The sequence below is a fragment of the Phyllobates terribilis genome, unplaced genomic scaffold, assembly GCF_046119375.1.
Source record: "Phyllobates terribilis strain yellow unplaced genomic scaffold, ASM4611937v1 Scaffold_3__8_contigs__length_932513732, whole genome shotgun sequence".
Lineage (NCBI taxonomy): Eukaryota > Metazoa > Chordata > Amphibia > Anura > Dendrobatidae > Phyllobates > Phyllobates terribilis.
In genome coordinates, this window is record NW_027362763.1 from 67,230,582 (window position 1) to 67,242,905 (window position 12,324).

Below are 12,324 nucleotides of genomic sequence, written 5' to 3' on the forward strand. Positions count from 1 at the left end.
TCACGCCCATTCCAGCTGAAGCCAACGATCTCCTGCAATAAAAGAAAAATAATAAAGCAACCTCATCCTTACCTTTCCATGGTTCCCACGACAGCTTCAGCTCTGCTACATCGAGATGACAGGCTGGACCGCAGCAGAACGCTGCCATCCAGCCTGTCATCCCGCAGACACTGAGAAGCGCAGGCTTGCTTGCGCTGCTCAGCGTCTCTCTGTGACGACATCCAGAGGAGCCGAGTTCATGTCCAATGAGCTCGGCTCACCTCATGCACGTCACTGACAGCGTGGGAAAATTCTCACGCTGAAGCACTGATTGCAGGAGAATTTTCCCACGCTATCAGTGACGTGCAGGAGGTGAGCTGAGTTCATTGGACATGAGCTCACCTCATGCACATCACTGACAGCGTGGGAGAATTCTCCTGCACTCAGCACTTCAGCGTGAGAATTTTCCCACGCTGTCAGTGACGTGCATGAGGTGAGCCGAGTTCATTGGACATGACCTCGGCTCATCTGGATGCCGTCTCAGCTAGACAGTGAGGAGCGCAAGCATGCCTGCGCTTCTCAGTGTCTGCGGGATGACAGACTGGATGGCAGCGTTCTGCTGCGGTCCAGCCAGTCATCTCGATGTAGCAGAGCTGAAGCTGTCGTGGGAACCATGGAAAGGTAAGGATGAGGTTGGTTTATTATTTTTCTTTTATTGCAGGAGATCGTTGGCTTCAGCTGGAATGGGTGTGATGGTAAGTATGGTTTAATTTAGAACAATAAAGAATTGTGTCTTTATTTCAATTAAAGGACTTTATTCTGGGTGTTGTGTTTTTTTTAAATACTTTACTAGAAATTCATGGCGGTCATGTCTAATACTGGCGTGACCCCATGAATTTTGGGCTTGGGGCCAGCTGATAATACCAAGCTGGCCCTAACCCCTTTATTACCCAGTGAGCCACCGCACCAGGGCCCTGGATGAGTTGGGTACAGCGCCAGAAGATGGCGCTTCTATGAACGCGCCATTTTCCGAGGTGGCTGCGGACTGCAATTTGTAGCGGGGGGGGGGCCCAGAAAGCTTGGGCCTCCCTGCGCTGCAGATTCCAGCCCCCAGCTGCCTAGTTGTACCTGGCTGGACACAAAAATAGGGCGAAGCCCCACGTACTTTTTTTTTAATTATTTCATGAAATTCATGAAATAATTAAGAAAAAAAGGCCTTCCCTATATTGTTGTGTCCGGCCAGGTACAAATAGGCAGCTGGTGGTTGGGGGCAGCCCGTTCCTGCCTGCTGTACCTGGCTGGACACAAATATAGTGCGAAGCCCCACTTCAATTTTTTTAAATTATTTCAGGAAATTCATGAAATAATTTAAAAAAAATTGACGTGGGGCTTCGCACTATATTTGTGTCCAGCCAGGTACAGCAGGCAGGAACGGGCTGCCCCCAACCACCAGCTGCCTATTTGTACCTGGCCGGACACAACAATATAGGGAAGCCCTTTTTTTCTTAATTATTTCATGAAATAATTTAAAGAAAATTGACGTGGGGCTTCGCCCTGTTTTTGTGTCCAGCCAGGAACAACTAGGCAGCTGGGGGCTGGAATCCGCAGCGCAGGGAGGCCCAAGCTTTCTGGGCCACCCCCGCTGCAAATTGCAGTCCGCAGCCACCCCGGAAAATGGCGCGTTCATAGAAGCACCATCTTCTGGCGCTGTACCCAACTCATCCAGGGCCCTGATGCGGTGGCTCACTGGGTAATAAAGGGGTTAGGGCCAGCTTGGCATTATCAGCTGGCCCTAAGCCCGAAATTCATGGGGTCACGCCAATATTAGACATGACCACCATGAATTTCTAGTAAAGTATTTAAAAAAAACACAACACCCAGAAAAAAGTCCTTTAATTGAAATAAACACACAATTCTTTATTGTTCTAAATTTAACCATACTTACCATCACGCCCATTCCAGCTGAAGCCAACGATCTCCTGAAATAAAAGAAAAATAATAAAGCAACATCATCCTTACCTTTCCATGGTTCCCATGACAGCTTCAGCTCTGCTACATCGAGATGACAGGCTGGACCGCAGCAGAACGCTGCCATCCAGCCTGTCATCCCGCAGACACTGAGAAGCGCAGGCTTGCTTGCGCTCCACAGTGTCTCTCTGTGAGGGCATCCAGATGAGCCGAGTTAATGTCCAATGAACTCGGCTCACCTCATGCACGTCACTGACAGCGTGGGAAAATTCTCCTGCACTCAGCGCTTCAGCGTGGGAGAATTCTCACACTGAAGCGCTGAGTGCAGGAGAATTCTCCCACGCTGTCAGTGACGTGCAGGAGGTGAGCTGAGTTCATTGGACATGAGCTCACCTTATGCACGTCACTGACAGTTTGGGAAAATTCTCCTGCACTCAGCGCTTCAGCGTGGGAGAATTCTCACGCTGAAGCGCTGAGTGCAGGAGAATTCTCCCACGCTGTCAGTGACGTGCAGGAGGTGAGCTGAGTTCATTGGACATGAGTTCACCATATGCACGTCACTGACAGCGTTGGAGAATTCTCCTGCACTCACCGCTTCAGCGTGAGAATTTTCCCACGCTGTCAGTGACGTGTGTCATTGGACATGAACTCGGCTCATCTGGATGTCGTCACAGAGAGACGCTGAGCAGCGCAAGCAAGCCTGCACTTCTCAGTGTCTGCGGGATGAGAGGCTGGATGTCAGCGTTCTGCTGCGGTCCAGCCTGTCATCTCGATGTAGCAGAGCTGAAGCTGTCGTGGGAACCATGGAAAGGTAAGGATGAGGTTGCTTTATTATTTTTCTTTTATTGCAGGAGATCGTTGGCTTCAGCTGGAATGGGCGTGACGGTAAGTATGGTTTAATTTAGAACAATAAAGGATTGTGTCTTTATTTCAATTAAAGGACTTTATTCTGGGTGTTTGTGTTTTTTTTAACTTTGACTATGGGGTTAGTAATGGGGGTGTCTTATAGACGCCTCTCCATTACTAACCTGGGCTTGATGTCAGCTGGCATTATAAGCTGACATCAACCCCAACCCTATTACCCCCTGCCACCGCACCAGGGCAGCGTGGAAGAGCAAGGCTAAGTGCCAGAATTGGCGCATCCTATGAATGCGCCATTTCTGGGGCGGCTGACGGCTGGTGTTTCTAGCCTGGGAGGGGGCCAATATTGATGGCTCCCTTCCTGGGCTATTAATATCAGCCCCCAGCTGTCTGCCTAGCCTTTGCTAGCTATTAAATTAGGGGGGACCCCACGTCATTTTTTTGGGGGGGTCCCCCATTTTAATAGCTAGTAAAGGCTATGTATTCAGCTGGGGGCTGATATTAGTAGCCTGGGAAGCTCCGTGGGTATTACCCCCTTCCCAGGCTTCAAACATCTGCCCCAGCCGTCTGCTTAACCTCCGCTAGAGCCTAAAATTAAGGGGAACCCCACGCCAATTTTTTTAATAATAAATCCTTTATTTTAATACTAAATGACAAGTACAGTAACCAACACTATCACTGTACTTCATATATATGTGACTGACATGTTTCTATCTATCTAATCTATGTGTGAAGCTGTATTCTGTCTGTTATAAATTGTCGGGTACCGCTGCTGAATTGCCGGCCGGCTTTTTTAAAGAGACGGTGCATGAAAACACTATTATTTTTTTTGATAAATCCTTTACGCTAAATGACAAGTACAGTAAGCAGCACTTTCACTGTACTTCGTATATATGTGGCTGACATGTTTATATCTATCTAATCTATGTGTGAAGCTCTATTCTTTCGGTTCTAAATTGTCGGGTACAGGTGTATGCCGCTGCTGAATTGCCGGCTTTTCATGTTTCACTGTTGGCACTGTTCCCATCGATTTGGGCAATCACTGTAATGCCACAACCACCATGGCTGTGGCATTACAGTGAGTGGCAGACAATCCCTGCATGATTGGTGCTCTAAATAGCACCAGACATGCAGGACACGCTTTTGGTGCACGAACAGTTATCGAACATAACCTCGAACAGCCGAATTTTTTGCAAATCGTTCGGGTTCGTCGAACAACTCGAACACCGCCCAAAACAGCTCGAACTTGAGATTGGCGAACAGTTCTAGTCGAACACCGCTCATCTCTAATCCTTACCTGGAAGCACCTGTCTGTTACCTGCCGTGCCCGCTTGCCTGCTCACCTGGAAGCACCTGACTGTTACCTGCCGTGCCCGCTTGCATGCGTACCTGGAAGAATCTGCCTGTTACCTGTTGTGCCTGCCAGCTTGTCTACCCAGAGCACCCGTCTGGCTATCAGCCAAATCAGCCTGTCTGTCTACCCGGACCATCCGTCAGCCTGCCTGCCATGCTCATCCGCTGTACCGGTCAGTACCTGCCTTCTGACCCGTGGGAGTCACCTCCTCTCATTCAAGGTTAGTCCCAGAGTGGCACCTGGTCCCTCTGCTCAGTCCTTCCCTGGTTCACGGAGTCCACTGAGCCACCATGCGACCCTGGTCAGACCGAGTAGATACTTAGTCATGTCCCTCTGGTCCCTCCTTGCACCACAACACAGAGGTTCCACCAACCGGATCCGTAACACAGTTTTTGGGTACTTGTTGTCATCTTTGGGTTTTCGGATAGATCAAGAGAAGAACCCTCTTTTCCTTGATTGGAAGAACTTGAAGGCTCTACAGTATTTTCTGGGTTTTACAAATTTTTACCGAAAATGTATCCAAAATTATTCGGTAATTATGAAATCCCTCACTGACATAACAAAGAAAGGGTCTAATCTTTCTAAATGGTCGGATTCCACCCTGCAGGCTTTTTCCTCCCTAAAGAGTTGTTTTTCCACTGCACGTATACTCAGTCAACCCGATGTTTCCCAATCCTTTATTGTGGAAGTTGATGCATCAGAGGTAGGGGTTGGGGCTGTGTTGTCTCAGGGTCTGTCCCCTGGTAAATGGCTTCCATGAGCTTTCTTTTCTAAGAAATTATCCTCGGCTGAGAGAAATTATGACGTGGGTAATAGGGAGCTTTTGGTGAATAAATTGGAGTTTGAAGAATGGTGACATTGGTTGGAGAGGGCTGACCATCATATTACTATTATCACAGACCATAAGAAACTGTCATTTCTTCAATCGGCTAAACATCTCAACCCTTGGCAAGCTAGATGGTCCCTGTTTTTTACTAGGTTTAATTTTGTTGTCACTTTCCGATCAGGGGTCAAAAACGTCAAGGCTGATGCTTTGTCCTGGAGCTTCCCTGGTGGTGGTGACCATGAGAACCCTGCCCCGATTTTGCATAAGGGTTGTAGTCATTTCGGCATTGGACCCTGAACTGATGGGTGAGGTGTTGGAGACTCAGGGGGACGTTCCTGTCTCGTGCCCTTCAGGAAGGTTATTTGTACCATCTAATCTATGCTACAAAGGTATTAGACAGCATCACAACTCTGTTCTTGCAGGTCATCCAGGTGGTAAGGAAACTGCGGACCTCCTTTCTCGTCATTTTTGGTTGCATCGGGATGTGGTTGAACATGGGTCCGCATTTAGTATTTGCACAGGTTCTAAAGTATCGCATACCCATCCATCTGGTACTATTCTTCCGCTACCCATTTCTAGCAGGCCATGAACACACTTGTTCATGCATTTTATTACTGACCTACCGGTATCTGCAGGGATAACTGTGGTTTTGGTGGTTGTAGATAGGTTCAGTAAAATGGTTCACCTTGTCACATTACCAGCACCTCCGAATGCCAAGACTCTTGCTCAGGTGTTTATAAATGAGATTGTGAAGCTTCACGGGGTTTACTTCGACATGGTGTCAGATCAGGGCACCCAGTTTGTTTCCAAGTTTGTTTTCTGGAGAGTGTTCTGTTCTCGACTGGGGGTGCAGCTGTTCTTTTCCTCTGCTTCCCATCCTCAGTCGTATGGGTGGACCGAGTGCATTAATCAGAATTTGGAGACCTGCCTCGAGGAGGATTGAGCATCTTACTTACCGCTGGCAGAATTTGCTATTAATAATCATCGCCAAGAAACTACCTGCAGGTCACTATTATTTGGTGTATACGGTTTCCATCCACAGTTTGTACTTTTAGTGGGGGAGGGGCTTCGGGGGTTCCTGAGGAGTAACGTTTTGCTTTGTCGCTCTCCTCTGTGTGGCAGGCGGTTTTGAGTAATTTGAAGATCATGAGAGACAGGTACAAACATGTGGCTGAAAGGAAATGCTCGCCAGGTCCAGACCTGAGTGTGAATGACTGTGTGGTTGTCTACCAGGAATACCAAGTTGAAGGGTCCTTCCTGGAAGCTGGGACCTAGATTTACTGGTCCCTATAAAATAACATCCGTCATTAACCCAGCAGTGTTTCGTCTTGAGCTACCTGAGGCCCATAGCATCCACAATGTTTTTCACAGGTCTCTTCTCAAGAAATATGTAGAACCTCTTGAGTCCTCTCCCCTACCGCCCCCCCTAATCATGGCTGATGGCAGTTTGGAGTTTCAGCATCGTTCCCTACAGTACTTGGTGCACTGGAAGAGTTATGGTCTAGAGGAAAGTAGGTGGGTTTTAGCATCAGAGGTGAATGCCCCCAGATTGGTTCATGCATTCCACACCATTTATCCTGAGAAATCTGGTCTTGAGTTTCCGGAGGCCACTCATAGAAGGAGGGGTACTGTCACGATTGTGTCAGGTGTTATAAACAGTTGCTCTGGATCTGGCTGTGGAATGTCTCTAAGCTTGGCATTGCAAATGCCTTCTTAATCCTTTTTCCTTTAAGACCCTGTGGCTACCTCCCTCCTGCTGTTAATTGACACACCTTTCTATGGGAGTTAAAGACTCCCAGATTGCTGCAGGAAAGCGTTGGTGATACTTCTATGTACTTTTGTGCATGCTTGGTGCACTAGCTGTTGGCTGGCTTCCTCTCTGGTGCCCTTGGAAGACAGTTAGCATTTCTCCTCTGTTGTCTGCTCAAGCTAAGTTGATTCTCTTTGTTTGTATACCTTGTTGTCTTTAGTTTGTAGTGGGGCTTGACCAGTGCTCACGCCTCACCCTCCCTATATAGGGCCAAGCTCTAGGGACATAGAGGTTTTAGGGTCCTGCTCAGCAGTTTGGGGGAACCAATATAGGGATGGTAGAGTAGTCAGGGTGTTATTAGATCTGCCTAGGGGTCTCCACTCCCCCTTTCTCTAGTGTTTGGGCTTCCTTCTCCTCTTCCCTTCATGTTGCACTTAGTCTTTCCCACACCTTACGTGACACATACCCAGAACAGGTGTGTAAGATAAGATATATTACGTATTTTCTATCATGGGTGTGTCAGAAGTGACAGATAGTCGCCCTGTAATTGGTTGCAGGAGATCTCTATGTTTGGCATTACAGACTTCCTCTTAGAGGCTGTCTCTAGGACTTAGCAGCTACCTTACTCTGGCTAATTAATTCCCTGGTCTGGGTGTATAAATACCTACTGTGTACAAGAGGGAGGTGCCGGAGATATTACTCCTAGTGAAGACTTCAGCAAGCGCAGTACTTCCTCCTCTCTGGTGTTTGAGGACATGTGCACATTTGACTGGAGTCATCTAAAAGCTAAGCAATTTTCCCTGTTTGTCCTTCCTTTTTGTCTTTAGAGTTCAGTGGAAATCGACTAGTGCTGATCTCCTCCCTTCCCTAGCCGGAGTCTAATGCCAGGGAAAGACAGGGCGAGAAATGCATGTGGCAATTGGTTAAGAGCCAATATAGGGTCGATAGTTGAGACAGGGTGACACTAGACCAGACCAAGAGGTCTCCACTCCCCCCTTACCCTACTGTCTGGGATCCATTTCTCTCTTCCCTCTGTGTTTCCCACAGCTTGCGTGACATTTTCACTGGCAGAGCACATTTTTGAAAACGAAAAAAAAACCTTACACTTTGTTGTTTTTTTTCTCTGTGTGTTTTTGGGCCTGGACTTTTTTTTTTCCTTTCTCCCTTCATATGAATTCAGTTGCAGAGCTCGCATAGCGGCTGCACAGTCTATCTCTGGAGGTGAATGATCTCCGTGGTGAAGTACAGCAGCAGCAGCGGCTACAGGTCCCCAATGTGGGGGTCTCTGCAGGTAGGCCTATCCGGCTTGAACCCAAATTTGCCCTCCTGGACAGGTATAAACATATGGCTGACAGAAACGCTTGCCAGGTCCGGACCTGAATGTGAATGACTTTGTGTGGTTGTCTACCAAAAATATAAGATTGAAAGTTCCTTCTTGGAAGCTGGGACATAGTTTTATTGGTCCCTATAAAATAACTGCCATCATTAACCCAGCAGATTTTTGTCTTGAACTTCCTCAGGCCCTTAAGGTCCACAAAGTGTTCCATAGGTCCTTACTCGAAAAGTACGTAGAATCTCTTGAGCCCTCACCTCTACCACCGCCTCCTGTAATGGTTGATGGTAATCTGCACTTCCAGATCTCAAAGATTGTAGATTCTCGTCTCCAATATAGTTCTCTACAATACTTGGTGCACTGGAAAAGCTATGGTCCAGAGTAGAGGATGTGTGTTTCTGTATCAGAGGTGAATGCTCTCAGGTTGGTTCGTTTATTTCACACCTCTTTTCTTGAGAAACCCAGTCCTGAGTGTCCGGAGGCCACTCGTAAAGGGGGGTACTGTCACGGGTGTGTCAGAAGTTACAGACAGTCACCCTGCAGTTGGTTTCAGGAGATCTCTATGTTTGGCATTACAGACATCTTTTTAGAGGCTGTCTCTGGGACCTAGTGGCTAGCTTCCTCTGGCTAATTAATTCCCTGGTCTGGGTGTATAAATACCTGCTGTGTACAGAGGGAGGTGCCAGCGATAATCATTACTTCTAGTGAAGACTTCATCAAAAGCAGTACTTCCTCCTCTTTGGTGTTTGAGGACATGTGCACATTTGTCTGGAGTCATCTAAAAACTAAGAAATTTTCCCTGTTAATCCTTCCTTTCTGTCTTTAGAGTTCAGTAGAGATCGACTAGTGCTCATCTTCTCCATTCCCTAGCCTGAGTCTAATTCCAGGGAAAGACAGATCGTACGGAGATTGGTTAAGAGCCAACATAGGGTCCATAGTTGAGACAGGGTGACACTAGCCCAGACAAGGAAGTCTCCACTCCCCCCTCTCCCTAGTGTCTGGGCTCCCGTTACCTCTTCCCTCTGTGTTGCACTAAGTCTTTCCTACACCTTGCGTGACATTTTCATGTGTACTATTAATTTATGAAATAAAAATTATTACAAGTTACTCTTTAAGTTTCCTGTAATCTGTAACAGCTGCAGCTACCATGTGCCATTTATAATACTACAAAATTTACTTCTAAAATACACTCATGCCATCTCAGCAAGCCATATTGTTCCACCTCAAGACAAAGTTTTCCTGCAGTCCTGTATAAACAAAAAAGCTAAATTGGGCTTTCACCATGAATTGTGCCAGAGGATAAGCTCAGCTTTGCCACGTATGTATCAATAGGTATTCTAGTACCTCTTGTTGTTTCACCAGGAATGAGTCAATAAGATTCCTCTGGTCATTTACGTCCAGTTGTTTCCTGTGGTTGGTGAAGGTCTCTCGATTAAACGCATGCAATTCTTCTGTATTCCTGAGCACCTTTTCAGCCACACTTGTAAACCAGCGCATCACAGATGGATATGTGTTATAAAGCTGCACAAAAAAAAATAGATGACCTTTGTATTTCTATTTCTAACCAGGTACTTTCCTAAATGTGTTATCCAAAAATATAAAAGTTCCACTTACAAACATGATAAGTTATAAATATATAATCATAGGGATCCCAATTTGTCAGCCCTGGGAAAAGGAAATTCAAAGATCCTGTGCGTGGGGGATGGTAGTGTGTGTATATTTTTAGGATGTCATCAATAACAGAACAGTTGGGGTCTTGCTCTTGGCACCTCAGTTGATCATCAATACTTGTTAGGGGGATTATATGCGTCAAAATGCAAAACTGATCCTTATTTCTGCTGATTTTTGGCAATTCTGAAATTACTAATGCAACTTTTAGGAAAGTTGACTAAGCACTCTATTTATCTTATCTCTAATGGCAGATGTCATGAAGGATTGGGAGTATTCCCAGTTCCAAAGGTTTTTTTTTTTTTAGATTTTTAAGCACATCCTGTATCCTAAACCTGCATTTTCCCAGATTTTAGGAATATGGGAATTTGGGATTGTGGGGAAGTATGGTTTCAGCATGCCCAATCCTGTATCCATGGAGGATATAAGTAGAGGGATCTGGCAGAGGCTTATTCCCCTCTCTCCACTAAGCACCAGCAGAGTGAATTCTGAGTAGTCAAAAGTCTATAAAGCAGCATCATTAAGTAGTCACCTGGAATGGATTTCAATGGATAGATCTGTCTTAGCAAGAGTTTATTTGTGGAAGCCCTGGCCTTCAGAAAGTGTCTTTGCCAATCAGATGTGTTTTGCAGAGGCATTTTTGGTACTCAATCGCTATTACAAGATTTTTGTAGCCAGAATATTATAAGAACCGCACCTCAGATAACGTCAACATCAATTGTCCAGATTAGACTTCGAGAAGCGACCTTTATGGTTTAATTGGTGCAAAGAAGCCACTAAAGTGGCTGAAAACAAGAAGAACAGGCTTCTTTGGGATGAATACCACAAGAACTGGACATTAGATCATCGTAAATCTGTGCTGTGGTCTTAGGAGGGAATATTTCAAATTTTTCATATGGACAGCATAAAGGAGGAGATGTGATGGTGTGGGGGAGTTTTACAGGTGACACTGATGATGATTTATTCTAAATTCAAGCATACGTAGCCAGCATGGCTGCCACAGAATTCTGCGAAAACATACCATTCTATCTGGTTTGCAGTTTCTGGGATCATTATTTGTATTTCAACAAGACAAGGACCTAAAACATATCTCCAGGTTATGTGAGGGCTATGTGACGAAGAGAGAGGGATGGAGTGCTGTATAAGATGACATGGCTTCCACAATCACTTGATCTCAACCCAATTGACTTTGTTTGGGATGAGTTGGATGCAAAGTGAAGACAAAGCAGCTAAAAAGTGCTCAGTACCTCTTGGGACCTTCTTCAAGACTATTGTAAAGCCACTCCAGGTGACACCTGATGAAGCTGCTTGAGAGAATGATGAGGCAGTATAAAGCTGACATCCGAATAAAAGGGGTTACTTGGAGGAATTTTAGGTTTAAAATAAATTCTGGTTTGGCTTGTTCCTTTACTTATTGTTTCCATATGTGTTACTTCTAGGGTTTGCTGCCATCAGTCTAAATCTGTAATTTGTACATTCCAATATGAACAAGGGAAAACATTGCATGAAAAGCCATTCCAAACTTTTGACTGGCAAAGGACTACGACACTGTTGAGAAAGCTGTTTGTAAGATTTAGAATTTTAAGAGTAGGGGCACCTTATGGGTTGCAGCCTCACCAATCACACGTTACATAGCTTAAGAATGGCCTATAATGCTATTTCTTAAACACAATAAGAAGTTGTGCTGCTCACCATTGCCATTGGGCTACCAGTTAATTTGGTAACTTCATCAGTCATCGTTAACAGCTTCAAAAGTGTGGGATCTTCATAATCAAATCGCTTACTCAGTAAAATTGAGACGACTATGTTACATGCAGCAGCATTTATATTTATGCCATTATCAAAGGGTTCACCTGGAAAAACAGTGAGAAGACAGTGGTTGTAATTGCAAAAAAACAAAACACTGACCAGCACCTCTGAACACGACAAAGCAAGTGTGAACAGGAACAAGCCCCGGTCATGACTGCAAAGCATAGAAAGAAAAGAGTGCAGACGCCTCTGTAAGAACTAAGATGTATTCAAACACAAAATATGACATTTAAACTGCATTACTGTTATATAGAATATACTTATAAAAATGAAGGTACTTCGTGCATTAATTGACAAATTCATGACAACCCATTAGCCTCGACAAGATGTACCTTTTCTTAATGGGACCCTAAATCTAATATTTATCAAACATTTGCAGAGCAGTGCGGGGCGTTAGCTGCTTGCGAGACAGTAGTCTCCTTTCTTGTCCCGACGCACTACATTAAAGTGTTGGTCCTGGCTGGGTGTGTGGACTTGTGCTGTGATCACATTATGCCCATGCAGACCACCTCACAGTTCATTAAAGGTAACCGTCCTTCAAACATAGAGTCTTTACTGAATGATAACTTGGCAAAGGATATATACAAGGGATAGTGGGCACAACATCTTATGATTGTTTATTTCTCCCTGACATAATATCCTTCTTTTGTAGTTTTACTCCAGGGTTTTGCAGAAACAATGGTTGTACATTACGTTGCCACAATCCAGCCTGTCGCTACAATCCTGATCAGCGAGCCTCTCTACTCGCTCATCGGTTCCGTGTCTTATTTCTTCCA

The 12,324-nt window shown here is 45.4% G+C and overlaps 1 protein-coding gene across 2 annotated transcripts in view; it reads right to left on the bottom strand.

Moving 5' to 3' along the window:
- Positions 1-12,324, bottom strand: part of LOC141258816 (cytochrome P450 2K1-like) — a 224,608-nt gene that overhangs the window by 127,396 nt on the left and 84,888 nt on the right. For both annotated transcript variants that reach the window (XM_073673970.1, XM_073673968.1), the window contains exons 5-6: positions 11,432-11,592; positions 9,416-9,592 (exon numbers count right to left, since the gene is read on the bottom strand). In XM_073673970.1, the coding sequence (XP_073530071.1) occupies positions 9,416-9,592; positions 11,432-11,592 (338 nt within the window). The remainder of the gene's footprint in view (positions 1-9,415; positions 9,593-11,431; positions 11,593-12,324) is intronic.